This window comes from Chaetodon trifascialis, chromosome 12, assembly GCF_039877785.1.
Source record: "Chaetodon trifascialis isolate fChaTrf1 chromosome 12, fChaTrf1.hap1, whole genome shotgun sequence".
NCBI lineage: Eukaryota > Metazoa > Chordata > Actinopteri > Chaetodontiformes > Chaetodontidae > Chaetodon > Chaetodon trifascialis.
In genome coordinates, this window is record NC_092067.1 from 11,058,855 (window position 1) to 11,081,681 (window position 22,827).

Sequence of the window (22,827 nt, forward strand, 5' to 3'; positions counted from 1 at the left end):
CTGAAAGAGGGGAACACACAGGGTACATCTCAAGTCTCTCAAATGACATCAATGTTTCCCTCACCTGCGCCTTTTCCTTGTGTCTTAGTCCCTCCCCCTGAGGATAGGTGGAGAGATGCAAGGAAACTATGTGAGGAGAGAAGAAACAATGTTTTTAGAGAAATGAGACATCTTTTCACGTAAAGCAACATCTGTCTCTGATCACAGCGACAGCTGATCACAGCTGGATCAGCTGTCACTCAGCTGTAACAGCCGCAGAGACTTTTGATTAAATTGTATCTGCACACGTGCTAGTACTAATCAAGGCACACAGTTATCAATGCCACAGCAGCAGTGTTTTCTCTCTGTAGGCTGTTACATGAACATGAATAACCACCTGAAAACAGGCTCTTGCTCAGAGGCACAGGAACCGGTTTTACCAGCGGAATATGTTTATTATTCATTATAAACATATATGGCTTTTGAATGCTTGAAATCATTTATTAGGCTAAATAATTCAGGGAAAGGGAAACTAACCATTAACTAACCACTAACCAACCAACTAACTATATCATTGATGCTCCTCAGCCTCACAGGTGACAGACAGATGAAAATGACTCCTCAAAGATGTCTCCTCACTCCTCGGAACAGAAAAACGAGCCTTTGGACAGGCAATGAGGCACAGCTTAAACTAATCTGTTTTAGGCAGTCACACAGGTGGGAAACACAGCCAGGTTGAGGTCAGAACAGCTTACAGATTGGTTGGTTGTCTCTAAATTGTCCGTGTGTTGGGTTCTCTGTGGTTCACCTAACCACGACTGTCAGTCATGTTGCTGCAGATAACCAAATCTTTTCCAGCCATTCCAGGAAAGCTAACTGTGATACATGAGAGTTAAATGAAGAGTTGATCAGTGGAAGCATGGACATTGATTTTCATTTTAGTGCATTACAAAGACAGATGGTTTCACAATGAATAAACTGACTGCAGCATTGCAATGACCCATTCTGCTCCATCACAGAAATTCACCCCCAACAGAACAATACAATAATATAATAAGTCATTCTAATAGCATAAAAGTATTACCTGGTTGTATTTGTAGTTTAAATTGATAAATTATGTTCGAGAGCTACAGTATTTCAGATTTGAAGGGAATGGCTCAAGGACTGCATGAAAGCTTTCAATCTTGGTGTTTTTCATAGGTTGATATATGGCTCATCAACATTAAGATTAAATCCATATTAATTCCAGCCAGACAAACTAAATCCATTATTAATTCTGCATGTTGACGGTCACGCTTATTACTGTCATTGTCTGTTCTTCTCCGATAAATTAAAATGTCCCTCATGATATTGTATTTTCCACGCTGCACCCTGATAAGAGCCCCTGAAAGGAGAAGAAAGAAAGCTTGGCTATTTTTCTCTTCCAGTATGCAAACAGTATGAGAGGTGTCCTTGACTTTGACTGCAGCCAAACATTCACACCAACACTTCAGTCAGACAGATGATGTTGTAGCCAAGCACATCAGATATGAAATGAAACAAACATTATCTGATCTGCCACTCCCACGCTTAAAGGATAAGCTTGGAATTTTTCTTATTGTCAACAAATCCCATGAAAAGACCAAACCCAACAATGCCTCAGTCTGTCTCCCAGTACTTGCTGAGCCCCCTACCCTGTCTGCAGTACACAGCCTCAAGCCCCTTGGTGAGGGCATAAGCCAACAGGTCACAAATACATAGGCCCATTTTATGAGTAACTTATAAGCAATTTCCTCAAACAGCTGGGCACTGTAGTTTTAGCTGAGTTTAGGAAACAAGATTAACGCCCAATCGGAAGCATAAGCTAGGCTGCATCATCTCAGAAAGGCTACATTGGTTCAACCCAACAACTGTTTCACATGCAAACCAAGGCAGAACAACAAACCTTTCAAAGTCATATGATTTACACACAGTGCTGCTCTGTTCCATGTGTGGAGTTTGAACTACTTAAACCGTCTATCACTCAGACACTTGATCACACAGATGACGTCAATGAAAGTCTGTGAGGATTCAGAGCTTAAGGCTTAGGCCACGTTCACATCATATGGGATGGATGGTAAAGATGTGGGAGATTCCCATGTTAACAAGCATTTACGTCATTTAGACAGTTGGAAGATCACAGAGTTGGTTATGTGAGGATTCAGATACTTAATATAACACCATATTGATTAAGTCAGGTTTTGATTACTTGGCTGATGATAACTCATGAACATGAATGTTGCAATCAGGTGGACATCAGAATGAGGTCTCACTGACAGCTCTGTCTACTACCTGTTTTTGTACTGGCTATATGCATTAACTGTAATTTGCATATGACTATATATTAATGAATTAAAAAACATCTCATAGAAAGTCCAACAGTCTGCAATTCTGATGTGCTGTAATACTTCAATCGTCTTCAATCTCTACACTATTTCTGCAATTACAGTTTATGACCGTGAATAAAGTTGCATGTGAACACATAAAAATGACCCAATGTTCTACAGTTAGGGTGCAATGAAAGAGCATTTTCATCATCGATAATAATCAATATAATCTGCCCAAGATATTCCTGATTAATCAATTAGTAAAATGTCAGAAAATGGTGAAACATGGTGATCAGTGTCTCCTAAAAGCCCAAGATGACGTCCTCAAATATTTTGTTTTGTCTAAAACCCAAACACATTAAGTTTACTGTCACAAAGGAGCAAAGAAACCAGAAAATATTCACATTTAGGAGGCACGAATCTGAATTTTGACTTAAAAAAAAACCAATACTCAAATCTATTATTCGATTCAAAATAGTTGAAAACTAATGGATTAATTGATTAACTGTTGCAGCTCTATCTATATTAATACCTAACTGACTGGTAGATGTGTAAAGAAGCCTTCATGGTGTGCAGTTTGTGCTGTTCAAGTCACATTCTGTGACTGAGTTCTTGTCAAAAGATGTAAGACGTGCAGTAGATTGAAAATAATTTTATGTAACTTCATAACTTTTTATACAAAGATAACTTTCAGGTTGCACATAACAGAGCTCCAGAACAATGTTGGAGTATCATCTGAACCGGTCGCCAGCCGATTGCAGGGCAACATGCAAAGACAGACAACCACTCACACTCACACCTAGGGGCAATTTAGAGTCACCAATCAAACTAATGAGCATGTTTTTGGTCTGTGGGGGGGAGAACCCACGCATGCACGGGAATAACATGCAAACTTCACAGAAAAAGGCCCCACCCGGGGATCGAACCAGCAACCTTCTTGCTGTGAGGCACGCGCACTACCTGCTTGCGTCACCGTGCCGCCCAGCCTTTCATTTTACATAATTTATTATGGAAGATTTTAGATCAAAACGTGACGTTTAAGTGCGATTTTGAGTGGCTCACTTCAGCGAGGTTTGGACAGGAGGTGGGGATTTGCTGTGTGGAGTTTGCCCCGTTCTCTATGTTGGTTTCCCCCAGTTTTCCCCAAATTCATGCCAAAGACATGACGGTTAGCTGAACTGGCTGCACATAGGCGTGGATGGCGTATTTTCTCTGTCTATTTCATGTTAGCCATGTGGTGACCTGCACAGCAATAAGCCTGTTTTTGTCTTACAATATGGTGCATGGTCCCCTAAGAATTCAGCCTCAGATGTACAATGTCTGATTTTAATCTGTTTTCAGATATTTTACTTTCTATACAAGCTGTTTGTCTGTCTAATTTTAGTGTAGCTTGTTTGTCCTCTCAAGAGACACAGGATTTTATGCCTTATAACTCCCCATTCCATGAATGGCAGATGGTAATATGGAGTATTTTGACCCATGGGGTATTGCAATATGACTTTCTACGTGCAATAAGGGGGGTTGTCATTAGCCCTTCCTTGTTTTGCTGAATTATGGTGGAAATGATTGGTAACATCATTATACTGTGAAATAGGAGAAAATTATAAAGATCAAGAGCTCTACAGAGGAACACACAGAAGCAGAGGGGTCACGGGGTTGGATTTGAAAAGATCAACAGAGGCATTTTCCAGGGCCATTTCAAGGAGCATTAGTCATCCATCCATCGAAATAATTGTATTTTATTTATTTATCTGACTGACTTATAATGCAAAACAACAATAAGTCAGTCATACACATGAAAGAGGCTGTTACAAGGGCCCTGTGGTGCCCACTGAGTAGAAACCAGTGAAATGCTGCAGCCCCAGTCAGCCACAGATAAAGAAGGCTGATTGAAACTAAGACCGTAAATATATTTCAAATACATCACAATGGGTCACATTTGTAAATTAGGCTGCATGGTTCAAAATTTCTTGAGTCAAAAAATTTCAAGCACCTTCACAAAAAAAAAGTGTGAAAACTCTACTTCTACCACTTCTGGTCTGTCTTTACTTGGATGAATAAAAGCATAAAAACTCTCAGTCCAAGTTGTCCTGACTTGCAATGTGGTTTATTTCAACTCAGATTTGACGTCAGAGAAGATCTTGGTACAGCTTGCATAATGTACATTGACAGAGCTCATTCTAAAAATTTCTAAAATAAAAAGTATCTTTACTTTCACTCAGCTTTATACACTATGTCCCACGTCAACCAGAGTCATCTTATCTTTACCTCCAGACAGCCAAACCCTCCTCACATAAAGCATCCCAAGTGTGAAGGACTCTGAGGCCTCTCACATTACCCAACCATGTCAATACACAGATAAATCCTTCCTTTATGTCCAGTAAATTGATATCACAGATAAGGGTAAATTGAATAGAAATGAATATCTACCAGGCAGCAACCATTGTTACACATAACACTTTGCTCCTCTTGCACTTTTCCTACAAGAAGAAGTCCATGCACTCGCTGCAGTAAATAAACATCAAGTCGCATCAGATCCTTGTGCCCGACAGACTGTTTTTAGACTTTATGAAATGTCTCAGGGAGAAAAGCACAGATGCAATGTAAAAAAAATAAAGTTCAAGTTCCTGGTATTGTACATGGTGGGACTTCAGTATGCAGGTAAACACGCAGGCAGTGTGTGTTAAGTGCTGAGGAAATGACTAAACTCCAAGTGCAGACCAGAATCACTGATAATAAATGGCTGGAAGAGACTGGTTTGACTTGGGAGACTTGGAAAGTGGGCTGAGGCCTCATGGACTTGGGGAGTGTTAATAGTAATGCTGACTGATTAATGATGCGTTCAAGGGAGAAAGGACCAACAAAGTTAAGGGGAAAGTTTCTTGGATTCAGTTCTGAGTGTAGATAAGTGCCGGGGTCCAGAGTTTGTCTGTGATGCAGCGTTTAGCTTCCACAGAGTGGAGGAGGGTGGGTTTGGCATCCTTCTAGATCCTCCGGCAGCGACGGAGATCTCAGTTTCATCAGATGGCGACAGGGAAGGCTGGTACTCTGGGGAGGCTTTAAAAGGGGAGAGACCTGTGGCAGAGCTGGTTAGAGTATTGTGAGCGTATTCTTTCCAAGAGAGATGAAGACTCCAGGATGGGGTTAGTGGTGGTGATGCAGCATAGGGCTGCTTTGAGAGCCTGATTGGTTTGTTCTATTTGGCCACTGGACTGGGGGTGAAAACCAGAGGAAAGACTCATTGTGGCACCCAGGGCTTGGCAGAAAGCCTTCCCGAGCGGGGGAATAAACTGAGGAGGTGTTTCCGGTGGTAGACTGGAGCTAGGCAGACTCGGCAGGTTGAGACACATGGAGATGATCCTGAGAACAGACTTAGTTACTCAATAAACAGGCAAGGCAAAACTCTAGTGCACAGAACAAAGTGCTTAGAGTGGCTGAGACGTGTTAACAGGCCAGAGAGTACAACAGACTGGTGAAGAGTGGTGAGGAGGTCTGGGTTTTTGTCCTGTGGCCGGTGATTATGGATTGGCTGCAGCTGTGGTGGCTGATTGGCATGAGGAGCAGGTGTAAGTGAGTCATGATTGCAGGGAACCGCCTGGTCCAGACTCACACACACACACACACACACACACACACACACACACACACACACACACACACACACACACACACAAGGAGAGCACAAAGGGAAAGGGGGAAAACACAGGGAAACACACAGGAAGGGACAAGGAGGCAGAGGCTTCCTAACAGCATGTTGCTGTGCAGCAATTTCACCAACTCTCTGTCATTGTACCATGACACCTTCCTCTGGCAGTTTTAGGGTCTGCTATGTGCAACATACATATCAATTGTCACTTTACATACATATCAATTTCTTTCTTTCTTTCTTTCTTTCTTTTTTTGAAAATCAAGACCAAATGAAATGCTGACATTAATGTTTGAATGGCCTTATGTTGTGTTTCCGGCAAGTTTTGTCCTCAAGCCAGCAGAGTTGTTAAAGCACTGAATATGAATGAAAGACAGAAATAGAACTTGCATATGGTATCAGTGTACGGACTTACTCCCACGATAGTCCTCTCTCCCTGAACTCTTTGGAGATTCCTGAGAATGAGAACTGATGCTGAAAGCCAGAAATAGTTGCAGGCCCAATGGCTTGTGAACAGGGCTGTCCAAAGTTGGGCAGCAAAAAAAATATTTAGAATATAAATGTTGCTGTATAAATGCTGTTTATGTGTTTATGTTTTGTTTGTTTTGTTTGTTTGTTTGTTTGTTTGTTTGAAAAATAAAACAACTTTAAATATGTAGGATCTCTAATTAATAATCAGTTTCCATAATCTGAGCACAGTGGGCAAAGCAGAGTGACAGTCAGTCCATTAAGGGAACTTGTTACGCTAGTACTATTTTGCATCTTGACAATACAATAGAATGGGTGTTTGCTTTGGGCCCCTGGCCCACAATTAAGACTCGCTTTTCCAAAACAATTGCAACAACGCAGTTGTGCTCCTTTTGTGTAGTCACCTGGTGTGATAATCTGATAATCTAAATCCTAACTGACTGCAGCTCCGACTTTAGGTGAGACACACAAAGACAATATGATTGAAATTCACAGCCACGCTTCTCTAGAAATTTCAGCGTGTTGGTATGGGAAGGAAATAGTCATGAAAAGTATGTAAGGCAGGAACGACCTGGCAGACAATTTTCATTCTTGGCTTATTAGGTTGAGTCTTAGGAAGCTGGGGGGCACTTTTGAAAGCCTTCGGTAAATACATATGTTTTCAATTCCAAGTACACTCAGCAGTTTAACCTTTGAAAACCTTTGACTGAATTGCAGTTTTTGTCCTGTTTTTAGCTACTCTAGTGGTGTGGCTCCAGGGGGCCCAGTCCACCATTTCGGTCCAGACTGTCTAATTCAGCAACTATTGCATGGATTGTCAAGGGATTTGATTCAGACATTCATGTTCCCCTCAGGATAAATGCTAATAACTTTTGTGACCTTTTACCTTTTCCTATAGCATCATCATCCGGTCAAAAAATGCATTTGTCCAGTCTTTTGGTTTATGAACAAATACCCGCACAAATAATGACATTCCCATGAGCCTCGGACATACTTTGTGTTTAGTGCTAATTAGCTAGCACATGCTAAATTAAAATTGTGAACATGGTAAACGTCATACCTGTTGAATATAAGCATGTCAAAGAGCAGGTTAGCACGCTGGCGTTTGCATTTAACCCAAAGAACAGCTGATTTCAGTCTCACAGAGCTGCTAATGTGGCTGAAAACCCTTAATCCAAGAGCAACCAGCATTTAAAAAAAAAGACCCACAAGATCTGCTCTACTTATTGCTCTAATAATTTCTTCAGGTTGTGTTAGTATTAATAGACATATTTCTGATGGTGTTCTCTTGCAATTTGTTCTGCTCCATGTTGCAAAGTCTGTGAAGTGTTTTTGTTTCTGTCTGGTTAGCCAGATAATTCAGAGCTGCCCACTCTCACTCCTCCACCTCTCTGTCTTTCTCAGGTATTGTTTCACTGATCTCTCTGGTAATCCTCTCCTACGACCGCTACAGCACTCTGACTGTATACAACAAGCGTGGGCCAAACTACCGCAGGCCACTGCTGGCTGTTGGGGGGTCATGGCTGTACTCCTTGTTCTGGACCGTGCCCCCTCTGCTGGGCTGGAGCAGCTATGGCATAGAGGGGGCAGGAACCAGTTGCTCTGTGTCCTGGACGGTTCAGACAGCCCAGTCACACGCCTACATCATCTGCCTCTTCATTTTCTGCCTGGGTATACCTGTGCTGGTGATGATCTACTGCTATGGCAGGCTGTTATTGGCAGTCAAACAGGTACAGTGTGTGTGTGTGTGTGTGTGTGTGTGTGTGTGTGTGTGTGTGTGTGTGTGTGTGTGTGTGTGTGTGTGTGCACTGTAAACTATTTTCCTGTCTGATGTTGAAGGTAAACCACAAAATGCTTAGAAATGATCCTCCACAATAAAGCTTTGAGTAGCAAACGCTCTCGGTTTGAAAGGTGGCTAAAAATAGTTCGCTTTTTTGCAAAACCGCAGGTGGTTAACTTGAATTCATGTCAGTTACAATTGACTCCAATGGTGTCCATTTTAGTGAACACTGTTTCAAAACATTCGTGGAAACTTTTCAAACCAAACGCATTCGCAAAATTCATGCTTTGTGCTCAGCAGCTCTATGAAAAGCGGACATGCACTAGTCACAGTCACTGCATTCACTGAATATCACCGCCTCGTGGAATGGCAGGGTGTCTCTGTTCATAGAAGCAGAATTAAAAAACATAATCCATCCTTTTTCCGTCACTCATCCAGAGCCAGGGCGCAGTAGTCAAAGCAAAGTATTCCAGATGACGCTCTCTGCACGTTTTCCAGCTCCTCCTGGGGGATCCTGAGGTGGACCCAAGCCAGATGAAACGCTTCATCTCTCCACTGTGTTCTAGGTCTACCCGAGGGTCTCTAACAGTTGTCTGGAGAACCTTCAAAGGAAGGTTGCTCAGGAGGCACTCTGATCACATCACCCACCCTGGAATGTAGATCGACTTCCTCTTTGCCGCGTTGGCCTGAACGAAGCTAACATCACTGCTGACACTGCCGCAATGTGCCTGCAGTGTTGTGTAATGTTACTTGTTACATTACGAGATTATAGCCATTGAAAAGCAAACTCATGTTACAGCGTTAACAACTGAGAAAAGTAACTGGTCAGAGTACTTTTGCATTCCCAACAACAAAAAGCCCTTTGTGATTCCTTGCACATGTTGGTCATATTGTCCAGAGCATGCATAGCCTCCTGCACATTTGGATGTACGGACCCCACAGTCATTGCATAGCAGGGTCTATGGTCCATAATCTGTAACTCTGCAGGCTAATAACAGGGACAACAGACGCAATATCTCCTTTACAGCTCTTTATTAACTGTAGTGTTTGATTAAAAGGAGATGTAAAGACTGTCCTGTCGTCCTCTCACTAGCTGAGCTACACATGCGCCCTCACACAACCGTAGGATTGGATACCTTCCACTAATATGCAGCTACGCACAAAATAACTAAATAACTGATTACTTGAATTGCTAAACTAATATGTTACATTACTCATGACAATGAAAAAAGTAATCTGAGTACTCTAAGGTGTTGATTTAGAAAGCATTACTCCCAACACTGTCTGTCTGAAAAACTCAAGCTCCATTTTACCCTCTCTCACCATCAGGATCCAGAGATGCTTGAACTCATTCACATGCAGCACTAACCCAACCCGGGGGGAGCAATCCTCCGTTTTCCAGCAGAGAACCGTGGCCTCAGACTTGGAGGTGCTGACTCTGCTGCAAACACAATCTTCAATCTGTTTCACTTCCCCGTTAAACAGAATTACAGCATAACAAGTGAAGCCTGTCTGCACTCATCTCCGTGTTGAGTTTGACCTGCGGCGAGATGTAACTCTACATGATCACATTTCATGATACCCTCCAATCTACACTCATGTTATTGGCTGAAAAGGAAGGAGCCATCTGATTGGTTACAGATAACTCCCTGTTGGAAAAAAAAAAAAAAAAACATTTGTGAATCCAGCCATATCACACATACAGCTGTTCCATCCAGTTCAACTGTATCGCTGTCATGGCGCATGTAGCTAGAATACATCTGAAAAACAAGTTCTTTCTCATTTGGGCAAGTTCAACCCACGTGGCTCCACATCATATTAAATTCCTGGTGCGCAGCTCCACATCACTCTCTAAAGCAGAAGTGAGGCAGGGTGACAGATGACACGATGCGATGATGTGATATCAATGAAAGTTTGATGAAGGAACTTTCTGTCTCAGCACATCAGCAGTAAATGACGAGTTCTGGTGACAGTCCATAAATCAAAGAAATATCAGTCCCAGGAAAGTTACAGCTACCTTTTCTCCGCTCACCGCGTAGACTAGAATGCAGTGCAGCTAGAGGACAAGTACACACACACACACACACACACACACACACACACACACACACACACTGAACTAGTAAAATAAACCTTACTCACCCCTCCGTCCCTTAAGGAGGGATGATGAGGGGTCCTGACCAAAGTGTTAGCAAAATTAAGGAATTCCTCTCAGGAAGTTGTCTTTGGTGTACTTTTAAGTGGCTACATCTACATAATCAGTTCCTATACCTGTGGCTCATACCAGCCACAGATATAGGAGGCAGAGAAATTTTATGACATAGAAAATGAAGCAGTAACTATTTTTAAAGAGACCAGAAGTCCAGCAACAGTTGTTGTATAAAGAACTCAATTGTCAGACTAGCGTCTTTCCACTTGCCTTCATCATCCAAGAAGACCTCAAGGTGAAACATGTTGGTCTGACAATGAAGTTGTTCTTTATACTGCAAATGTTGCTGGAGCGCTGACCTTTTCAGATTTATTGCCCATGCATTTTTGAGGGAGATGTGGTGAAGTTGTGTCCTATAGTTAGTGCTTCAACCACACTTCACCAATTGTAAGTAGTCATGTGCATTACTTCCCCATAAAATTACTCAGGGACTGCCCTGAGCGCTACAGAGTGATTTTCATATTCACAATGGAAGAGGAGCCAGCTTTAGGCAGAGGTTATAGAGCTAGACTTACAGACATCTTTCCAATCCCTGTCGAGCACATTTACATTAGCGGTAGCAGCATTGGTACATTGAGTTTTGAGGAGAGACTTTTCTTGCTTTCAGTTAAATCCTTCGCCCTCCCAGTGATTCAGAGCAGAGCACAGCATTGCACCTCAGAAAGGTCGGCTGCTGTGACAAAGCCTAAAACCACCCAGACATCTTCTTGTTTCTTTAGTCTTTGTAATCCGATGTTTTGTAAGGAGCTTTGGACCTCCACTGTTTTTTAAGTGCTCCGCAAATAAAGATTATTAGATGACTGCACCGTCCACAAATGGAGGAGGACAATAAACAACTTCTGGCCTCTAAGAAGGAGCAGGAAAAGCTGCACTGACACTGCTGTCGAGCTCCACAGGAGCGTCTCATGTTCATGCTTTTCCTTCAGTGGTCAGTCTTATTATGTGACTGTCGGGTGGCTCTTTACGTATTCTCTGTTTGACCTCCTGGCATCAATCCCCAGCCTTGTCAAAGTGGCCTTCACCTATAATTACCTCTGTGGGTCACATCAGCTGAATTGGTTTCAGTTCAGTTGAGCATTCAGAGGAGGTCAGGAAGGTTAAGGGAGATGCAGCAGCAGATTATAAAAGCTTCTGTGTGCAACTGTATGAATACCCGCTTATCAATGGGGATCATTAGTTGTTGAAGTGAACAAGGGCGATGGGAATATTCTGAGATTCAACCAAAGTATCAAAACAAGGGTGAAATTATATGTTCAACTTTCTGCTTTTGGCTCATGTTATTGAAGTTATCACATCCATAAGCAGAGCTGAGCCCCAGCTGGCGCTAGCTGTTAAATACCTGTCTGCCGTTGAAACTTATATTATTTGCATTAAGTGTATGGGGTGTCAAATAAAGTTGTGAGAAAGTGCTGGGCACGACGGGCTGTGTGGAGTACTTGAGCGTGTCATGCGGCGAGCTGGGAAAACTACCGCACCTCTCTTCAATTCATTTCAATTTATCCACATAACAGAAGGGTGAAGGATTAAAGGAAAGCCATCTGTGTGTGAGGAGATCCAAAGAATGAAGTTAAGACAACTTTGATTGGATTAGGGATACGATACAGCCAGACAAATCCTGTTTAAGACATATTTGAAGAGACATGTAGTGAAAATTCAATTTCTTTGTTTACTGATGCATCAGAAGGTGTAAAGAATATATTATGATCCCAAGGGGTCTTGGGCTCTCAAAAGCTCCATGTTCCCTACATTGGTTTTGGCAATTTGACTAACTGCATTAATCAGAATTTTTAATGCAATTAAATAATTGCCTTCATTTTTCATTTGTTATGGAATTTGCACCAGTAAAGTACAATATATGAACTGAGTCCTTCATTAGTATGACATTTTTTTGGACCTGTTTTCCAGAAGACCCCAGTGTTAAAATCTAATTTTAATACATTTATTGTTAAATCTTACTGTATTCAAACACAAAGCATATCGGCACATCAAGTTTTGCTGAATCATATCTGAAGTTGAACTGTTTTAGGACTTAAATATACACTGGCAATACAGTGTTTCATTTATTATTTCTATCTGTATACCTACAAACTGAGTGGGCTTACAATAAAATGACAGCATCTTTACATATATTTAAGATCATGTTTTTTTAAGGACATGAGGACACACACACATGCATTAACTCTGGGTACTCAGGTAACATTTATCTGCACAGTCCTCCTCCATACATGAGGGAGACCATTTATGGTGGAAACATTGTCAGGTCTGCCATCTGGGCAGCCAATCTTTTCCAATTGCACCATTGGATCAAAAGACAGTTTCAATTATTTTGAAATAGGTACTTCACAATGAACAAGTCACTGCTTTCATTTTTCATCACTTTTGCTATAGTTGCATGATAGAGCAGTGAAAAGCAGGGACAAATGAAAACTGTCATTATTGATGCTTTCCCTGAAACACACTGACAAATGTATTATAGCTTTTCCACATTTCTGTGTAATTGTCTTTGATTTTGGCAACATAGTTGGTGCAAAACAAAACAAACAAAACAATTTTTGAAGTTTTCAAGGTTTAAGTTGATTTTCACATTGTGGTGAAATGAAAAGAAACATGCGGCTGCCTGGAACTGATCAAAGTTATCACACTTTGACAAAACAATCTTTAAGTGAAGGGGGCACTTACAGAAGACAGGTTTGAAATTATGAAATGATTTCAGAGTGATTGTTTTCCTCTTGCTTCATCAGCCCTCTCTGACTCTGACTCACAGGTGGGTAAGATCAGAAAGACTGCAGCCCGGAGGAGAGAGTACCACATACTGTTCATGGTTCTGACCACAGCGGCCTGCTACCTGTTGTGCTGGATGCCTTATGGTGTGGTGGCCATGATGGCAACATTCGGCCCTGACAACATCATCAGTCCCGTGGCCAGCGTGGTGCCCTCGCTACTGGCCAAGAGCAGCACCGTCATCAACCCCCTCATCTATATACTTATGAATAAACAGGTGAGTCAGCAACTCATGTGATTGACTAAAAGTGAAAGGCGGTCTGACATGTACAACAGCTTTATTTACACAGTAAAAAAAAGACAAAGTACAACAGCTGAAATCATACAAATGGTCTATTTAAATATCAATTCAAGTGTAAGAAGAGAATCCACTGACAAATCAAAGTTAAGAAGAACACCATAAGGCCGTTTAAAGTGACACAAGACCTTCACTCTTAGTCAGTCATGGATGCTTCTTTTTCTTTTCCTCTTTTCAGGAATACTGCAGGAAGGAAGGAAATGTAAAACTTGAATGTTGAACAATCATTCAGAGGCAGTGTGGTGCAGCAGTTCCCACAATTCAGAGTAAAAACAAGACATGAAAAACAGGCCTGGAGAAGCTGAGAGGGCATAATGTAGTCAACAGTGTTTGTAAGTGTTCTCATTTCACCACTTAAAAACAGTAAAGTTTCAGTACAACGTCCTGTATTTAATACTGCCAATAACATGTTTTAAGGAGGATTTAAAATCAAATTATATTCCACATTAAGCATCCCAGAGAGAAGCAATAGCACCTTAAAAGTCCTGCTATCACTCTTGAGTCCTCTTCCCACGCTCAGCACATCCTGCTGAGACAGAACTAAAAATAGAATTTGGCGCAATATTAGGATGCGAACACGAAGTTGGCAGAAGCCATCGCACTTTATCAAGTGCTCCCAGGGAACTACTAACAGCTGCACCGCAGCTGGATATGATTTCCCGGTCCACAAGCATGCACTAAAATCCATAAAACACCACGTAAAAAAACAAAATAAAAATCTTTAAGGACAATCGCCTCTCACAACATTAATGACAATGGTGTCTACTTGCAGCACGGTACAGCACAGACAGTTTAAGACTCTTAGCCCTGATCCTGATATGCATGCTCTGTGCATTGGAAAGTAATCAAAGTTATCAGGAATATACATGTACAATACGTTCAGGGTTTTTGCACCTTCAGTGTGTTTACAATCACAAGCAAAAAATAAAATAAAATAAAATTGATCATTTATCTCGACAGAGAAACGTAAAACCTACAGCAGAGCATGATTCAAAATGAATGGTAATTCCCCCAAAGCTTCACAAAGCCCCTTAAATCTGTTTGTTAAACCTCTGTGACAGACGTCTAACAGTGGCTGACTTTGCTGGGTTCCTTGCACTTCGAATGGCACGCCAAACAATCCGCCTGGATCTGGGGCTGGGTATCAAACCTCACAAATTTTCAGCAAGTAGTGCGACGCGACCGTACACATAAGACCTCTTGTCAACTGTCAGAGATATCACCACATAATTTCTGCCGAGGCAGCTGCAAATCAATGAGAGGAACTGCTTCATGGCAATATTAGATTTACAGGATTCTTGCATCAATGTGATGAAATACCTTTGTCATGTATGTAAATCACTGAATCATTCCGTCGAATGCGACAACCGTCCAATAAATCCTGTCTTCATGAAGGTTATGATGTTCTGCTTTTGATTTTGGTGGGCAGGGCTGTTGTATTGGACTCACGGGATCATGATATACAGTCTGTCAGTGTTGTAATAATAAATCCCATAACAGAAGAGTTTTTCTGCGTCGCCCACCCTGTTTGTCAAGTGTTGAAAAGTGGCATCAAATGCCGTCATGTTTCTTTCCTTTGATCAGTTACAAAAAGGCCTTTTTTGTGTTGTTTTGGTATCAGCACAGTGCGCGTTTGTGGTAGTACTGATAAATGAATGATACCCAGCCCTACTCAACAATAAGTAATGCTAAGCCCCAGAATCATCTACATACTATCACGACAGAGCCATCTAAATCAACACACATCAGATTATTCAAAGCAACATTTCCGTCGCTGGTTTTCACATATTACGAACCACAACCAATGGCACAAGAACAGTTTGTAGATTAGCACACTTAGCGATAAAAATCTCTGTTATAGGCAAGATTTTTCTGCGGCAGAAATCATAACCAACTCTCCTCTCTACGCTCAGCTAATAATTCTCCAACTCTCTGCAAATGTGGCACTGACTGACTGTAAACATAAAAAGCGTCCTGCCCGTGAAGACGTTACTGCTTCAAACTTTTATAATCGTGTCCACTCTGAGCTTCAGACAGGTACAGACCAGTATTAGAGGATTCAGGAAATATGAGTCATCTATGGTTGTAGGAAATGAGCTTTCTGCTGTTACGTGACAAAGAAATAACCCTGCACAAACGCAGACCATACTGCACTGGTGAGCTCCAGGGAGGGTTTGGCCATTACACGCGGTGGTAGAATTACATTCAATAAAGGGTGAACTGTCACAAAGGGGGCTGGTGATTGCTGAGTGCAGAGCTGAGAATCCCCTGATACAGCTCACTTCAGCAATATCTACTGCTCTACACCTGTCGCTGCAATTAAACCTCATGTTACTGCAGTCCTGCCACAGTATGTACTGCATGTATCTGAACAGTGACAAGGCGACCCGAGGAACGTGTTCAGATGACCACTAGGCACAGGGTTACGGCTGTTCTGAGCACCGGTTTGTTCTCAAGATCCATTTTGGCCCCATTCATTTTGATTTGATTATGCCGTCAGTTAAAAAAAAAAATCGGTAGGATGAATCCAAAAAAGGACAACCAGTGCCTTCCATCCTGTGGGTTAACCGAGAGTCAGGCTTCTTGACACTGAATGATCAATCATCCTAAACATGTGACCAGTGGTAGTGAGGTGGCAAGTCTGCATGCACGGGAGAGTAATTTAGCATTGAGCATAAAATCATCAGTCGTGTGAAATTAACCGAGTGTGACAACACGAAACAACTTCTGATTTCACGAAGAGACAATCAGAGAAATGTCGAACAGGATCACCTGCTGCAGAGCGATGAAATCTACAGTAATACATTTGTGTGAATGCGTGTATATTCGAGAGCGTGTGTTGCATTTATGACATTCAGCGTGGATCTCTGCTTATTCACGACCCTTTGGACCAGTAGAAAAAGAAAAAGAAAAATCACAATTATCCACTGCTATAAACAGTGGCATTTCCTGTAAGTGGAGAACCACCCATACTATTGAAAAACACAGAGTTTACACCATTGAAACACACCCAGTTATTGAAAATTCACGTGTCTACCTAAAAACACTGATCTGTTGCTACCCTAGTCAGCTCCACCGCTAACGTGGCTCAGCTAAAGCAGAGAGAAACGTCTTTTCCAGCTCTGTCTTGGAGACTCTTCCTGCCAGTCTCTGGTCTAGTAAACCATCTTGATGAAGACAAGTTCTTTCAGAAGCCCCCACGTTGATCCCTCCCTGGAGGGATATGGCTTATGTTCTTCATGGGTCTAATTTGAAACTTCTAAGCTCCAGCCTCCTTGTCTCCAGTGGATTTATTGCACCTCTCCCTTACTCAGCCAGAAAAGGCCGGAGTGTGTGTATACGTCCGGGCTCAGAGGGTCAGGTTTCATATCTCAGATGTCACAGTTGACGGTGCTGAAGCCTGGAAGAGTGACACGTCCCTTCCTCCTGAGGTCACTCTCGGGCCCCGTGTTGATCCGCTGGATCAGGCTCTTCTCATACAGGAGGGGATGGTAGGCACCCAGTGTACAGGCAGCATCATAGTAACGCTCATGGTAGTGGCACAGGTCCGTCTGCCTCATTGAGGGAATGTACTCGTAGACATGCACCTGCTCACACAGCGCCATCATTAGGAGGATGCCTGCAATGGCAACAGAGAGAGAGAGAGAGAGAGAGAGAGAGAGAGAGAGAGAGAGAGAGAGAGGGAGAGAAGTTCAGATTTTCATATTCAAAAAATACTTTCTATAAAACAAGACTTCAAAAATGAATTACAGTGCTTTAGAGGTGCTGGCAGGCAAATTCTGTTACCTTCAGCAAGAGCGAGGCTAGCAGTTTCCAGGGTTTAGGCTAAGCTAAAGCTAAATAGCCGCTGGCTGTAGCCTGGTATTTACCAGACAAATATGAGAGTGTCATCGATGCTCTAATACTCAAAACAAACAATAAATGAACTTCCAGGCTGTGCAGGAATCTGTAGCCTGGTTTCAGACTTCTTGTTGTCCACATGTTAGGTTTATTGAGTGAATCAAACTGGTCTGGTGTGTTCCCATTGACGCTCGTTTCCCCCAGTAACAGAAACAGTCTACCTATCACAGCTGTGTAGTCAGGGACTTCAGATACACCGGGCAGTTCTCAGGTGCAAATGTGATTTTAAGTGAATGTGAAGTTCAGTTATGCTGAAAGAGAGCATGCACGCTCAGCAAAAAACCTCCTTTAGATGAAGATAAAAACCAAACCAAATGCATAATATATGAAGCTGGTGAGTCGGCATGCTCTGCACGGGGTCTTCACTGCACTGTGATATGTTGCCAACACAGAGCAGTCAGCTCCCACTTCCTCTTTGTTACCTTTTGTTCTTTTTCATTGCATGTTGCTTTGGACATTGCAGCCAATTTCTAGAATTTTACCTGATTATTCCGCTCACAACTCTCTTCCTTCTTCTACTGCTATCCAGCGTGATTACAATCACCACGAATACTAAAGTAAAATCCTTCCTAGAATAAGTAAGTGTGCCTTTTTTTCTTTTTTAGCAACACTTAGCCTTTTCTCTATAATGTGTTTGTGTCAGTTGGCTGTGGATTGTTTTCTTAATAAGATCCAGAAGTTTGACCATCTATTGTCTTCTCTAGAACTAATTGTAGGAATTGACAAAGACCTGCCTTGAGTTGCACTGATTAATTCTGAAGAAAAATAATGATGACATAAGAGAAACAAAAAAGAGACAGACATGTATTTTTAAAAAGCAAACCGTTACATTCAGAGAGCTGCACTCAGACCTTTCCAACTAATGTGTCAAACTATCGACACCTTCTCTGCCAGTACAAAGCCATTAGGGGACCCTTTACTCCTCTCAAGTGGCAAAACCTGTTGACTGCATGGACATGAAAGTGCACTAAGGCACAATTTCTGCCTAATCAAACTGACCACAGGTCTCTCTGAGAGACTCAAAGGCAGATCAATCCACCTTTGAGGATTCCAAGAACTCTCAGTTTGAGCTGGTGTGTTGTTGTCTTTCCTTGTCTTTCTCAGTTCTACAGGTGTTTCCTGATTATGTTTCACTGTGATCACTGGTCATCTGAGAATGGCAACACCTCAATGCCCTCTAAGACCACGGTAATCCAGCTGAACCGCAGAGTCTACAACAATACGGTGGCCTGCACCACCCCGATCTCCGCCGAAACTCTCAACCAGTGCTGCAGTACCTCGGACACCAAGCACACAACCCCACCCAAGGTTAACACCTGAGCCACGTTCTGGCCTCAACATGAACAGGCAGGAAAAACAATCCTGATCAAGCAGCAAAGGCTCATCTTGACAGCTACGCCTACGATGTCACCTACCGTGGGATGTGGATGATGCATTTCAAAAGTAAATGTGCTTCATGTGTCAGCTTGTGTTTGTACAGGAAACAATCTTTGTGTGTGTCCATTGTGTTAATGAACATGTACGGTACAAGACACAAAAGTACTAAATGCCTGGAGAAATACATGTTTTATATACACTACACGGCCAAAGGTATGCGGACACCTGAACATCATACCAATGTGTGATCGTTGAACATCTCGTTCCTAATCCTCTACTTTTCCGAGCTTTTCAAAAGATTTGGGAACCTTGCCCTTGAGATTTGCTCCCATTCAGCCACAATGTGAGGGTCGGGCACTGGTGTTGACGCTGGTTCCCAGTCGGCTTCACACCAAAAGGTGTTTAAAGGGTTGAGGCCAGGGATCTCTGTAGGCCAGTCAAGTTAGTCTACACCAACATCAGAGAGGATTTTACCAAAACCACCAATTTGGAAGCATAAAAGAAAAATACTAAGGAGCACAAACCATGAAAAACAGCCCCTGACCTAAAGGGCACAACAGTTTAGATTTAGATCTAGTTCTTGACCCTTGTTTCATGTTCACATGTTCAGGAAATACTTTTCTTTCAATACTTATTACTCAACTCACTACAACTCAAAATTGTAATATTAGATATTAAAAGGTCAATGTTATCAGCTATGATGCACATTTTCTCATAATTACCTTGGATACAGAGTGAAAATGTTTTGGAGAATGATCTGTACAAACTATTTCTTAACAAAGATTTACAAAGGTGCACACGAACTTCATTAGGGTTGAAAAGCTAAAAACCTAGCAATCCCAGTCAATTTTAAATCTATGTATTTTATGTTTGCTAAATTCCTTTTTAAAACCAGATTCTCCTTTTCTTTTAATCATCTTTTCTACAAAACAAAAACCTGGTGCCTACTCTCTGCTGCCGTACAGTCTTTTTGTGCTGCTGTAAATGTCAAAGCTAGTCAATCATAGATTTGTGCTTCTTCAGTCAGTGACTAAGTGGATTGGTGTATTCATCATTTACCTTCCATCTTTTCCTCCTTCCTGCAGCCTCGACATTGCTCTGACTGTAAATGAATGACTGCAGAATCCTAAAAACTCTCACAATAACCTTGTTCTAAATTTAACTTTCAACCTGTATATACTCAAAGTGTTATCATTTTTGTCTGCATGATAGGCTTTTATTTATCTTTATCTCTGTGGTAGTGTCTCCTCTTTTGATGTAGTTACTTTGTGTTATTTTGTTGCATGTTTCTTCGTGCATTAAATTCCAGACTGATGTGAAATCACAGAGACAAACAGTTACTAATGTAAATGTATCTGCATTCAATTTAACAGCTCTGCCCTCTTCAGAAGCAGCTGGTCACACCTGTGGTCTCACCAGTACAACCCTGAAAAAAAAAATCCAAAAAAGTTGGGACTCTGTGTAAGCATAAAGAAAATAGAATGTGATAACTAAATGTTTTGTTTTCTTTACATTTTATTTTATTTTAGTCCCAACTTTCGATGGAATCGGCCATGGGAAGTTTCCATCATGGAGCATTTGGTCCGTGAGGTGGCGGTGATGATCGCAGCTATGACAGGTTCAGGGAAGAGGGAGCTCAGGAACCCCCTCCTTGTGCTCCCTTTTCCCTGAACCGATATGGAATGCCAGATGGCTCATATTTCACCTGTTTTCGGTTTCCCATGCCAGGAGGGGTGAGGCCTGTCTGAGTACAAAAAGCTGTGATGTTTGACTACGAGACATACAGTGCTGTGATGCAACACACACGAAGTAAAGGAATTTGCAGAAGCCACCTCAGCGTGTGTGCACACTGATGTGGTTTAGAGGGTCTGTCTCCACCTTGTACACAGCGTTCTAGACCAGGAAAAACAGGATGCAACATCACAGAACTGGAATACAAAAACACACCGAGAGACACAAACTGTGGGAATGTAACGGCCCTGAGTGACACTGTGCTCGAGCACTGTGCAGATATCAATGCTCATGTGATGCGGACAGGACGGTCGCTCGTCTCTGAAACAGCGATGGCTGATCTTCTCGCAGCAGGGTGGTGATGAGACCCTGATTATGAGAGGACGACTACATATCCTGGAAAGTGAATCGAGTAAGCTCCATATGTGAATGCATGTTAACCCCTCACTGACTCTTACTGACAGCCAGATTATTGTGTTCTAATGTTGGTTTTCATTGTTTTAATAAATATTATTGCTGTGGAAGAAAATCAGTGCATTGCTGTGTTTTAAAAAGTGATGCTGACAATTAATTCACGAGATGTGCGTTATTTACTAACAAAATGTATTTTTAAAAGACATGCTAGCCATTGCCATCAACCGCACATCTACATGAACCTTACATAGACTGGTGCCATATTTTCATCTCTGTTCAGTTTAATGATTGTGTGTGTGTTCGTAGACAAAGCTTGATTTGTGATAGTGCCACAAAAAAGTAAAATCCCACCCTGGCATCTGTACTGACAGTGTGCAGTGCATCTCCTCCCTCTTGTCGCCTTAATGACTGTGTTTCTTCAACAAGACAAAACAAATCACAGAGCGGCCTCCATTTAACGCGTAACCATGGTATCACAATGGAGGGAACATTGACACACATGCTTGCACGGAGTTGTTTTGTACAAAAGCATCTGCTAAATGAATGTTAGGCAATGAAAAAAAAAACAGACACGTTTGCATCTCTATAAAACCCGGTGATGGGTGACAAAGACAAATCATTTTCGAGAAGACTTCAAATCTGTAATTTGTGATAAAGACGATCTCAAATAATGGAGACATCTCCAACAACAGCGAGGGGGGCTGTGTTTGTGCTTCAGCTACATCAGAGTTAATCAGTGTCATTTATAGAACGCGTGGCCTAACATGAGTAACATGACAAGGAGAGCAACAAAAGACTGGTGCAGACCTTTTGATTTCATTAATATGGATGCAGGCAGTGGAGCCTTACGATTTAATAGCATTTTTGTTTTAATCTTAAACCCGGCTACCTTTCATTCATCCATCTAATCAGTGACTGATTTCTGCCCGTGCATCAGAATAAAGTTAAATGTAAGAGGAGCTCGGCTGGCTGAGTGCGCGCCACAGCAGGGCTGATTAAGCGTTTGATTCTGTTCCTGCAGATCAAAGTGTGAGCTGTGTCTCCTCTGTGGTTAAACCGTGTCATGTCATCTGTGAGTGATTGCTTTTCATTTTGTTCTGTTTATTCTGTTTAGATGCTTTATTACTGAGGCCCTGCTTAAAGGACTGATGACCCGTACGTTCTGATAACCTTCTGGTGTGCTGTCAGTGATAAATTACTTTTTGTGTTTTTCAAATGTCCACTATAGTTTTTAGCAATGCTAACTCGCAGCTCAAAGGGTGTTGGTCTGTCACACTGAAATATCCAAACAACAACGAACAACTACTCATGAAATGTACAGACTTGTTGGTCAAAGATGGACAGGGCTTTGAAAAAAAAATGATTTTTTTTTTAAAAGCAAAACATTTAATTAGAAAACTTATTCAGATTTTTGTTAAATTTGCAAGTTTAATGGTGGTCTTCGAGAATAATGCCTTTTTTATGTGCGTCAGAGAATTTTACCCTACCAAAATGTCATTTTGTTTATCAAAATATTCAATAATTAAAACAACACGATATACAAGATATTCAGAAATATATGAAATAAAAAAATACACATGACTACAAATACCTGATATTTATGTTTTTTTTATGTCATCTCATATTTGTTAACGTTATAGATAGACAGACAGATAGGATTTGTTTTATTTTTGGATTTAAAATCATTGTTTAAAAATCAATCAAGTTGATGAGGTGAACCATTAAATATAAAGTCTTCGTACTGTTTCCTACATCTGTTTTATTTATGTTTTACAAAGTGTCCCAGTTTTTTTGGAATTGGGTTGCATCTAATACACTGATCACTATGTTATATAATGACTAAATTGTAAATAGTCTCTTTAATTTCAGAACAAGGGATGCAAACAGAATCTGAAACAC

General features: G+C 41.5%; 2 protein-coding genes across 2 annotated transcripts in view; one reads left to right on the forward strand and one right to left on the reverse strand.

Moving 5' to 3' along the window:
• The window catches only part of tmtops2b (teleost multiple tissue opsin 2b), a 28,657-nt gene extending 7,621 nt beyond the window's left edge, over positions 1-21,036 (forward strand). Inside the window, exons 2-4 of the mRNA XM_070976616.1 lie at positions 7,843-8,168; positions 13,192-13,425; positions 18,511-21,036. Of these exons, the coding sequence (XP_070832717.1) occupies positions 7,843-8,168; positions 13,192-13,425; positions 18,511-18,726 (776 nt within the window). The 3' untranslated portion in view covers positions 18,727-21,036. The remainder of the gene's footprint in view (positions 1-7,842; positions 8,169-13,191; positions 13,426-18,510) is intronic.
• Positions 13,470-22,827, reverse strand: part of st6gal2a (ST6 beta-galactosamide alpha-2,6-sialyltranferase 2a) — a 47,118-nt gene continuing 37,760 nt past the window's right edge. Inside the window, exon 7 of the mRNA XM_070976605.1 lies at positions 13,470-17,125. Within this exon, the coding sequence (XP_070832706.1) occupies positions 16,878-17,125 (248 nt within the window). The 3' untranslated portion in view covers positions 13,470-16,877. The remainder of the gene's footprint in view (positions 17,126-22,827) is intronic.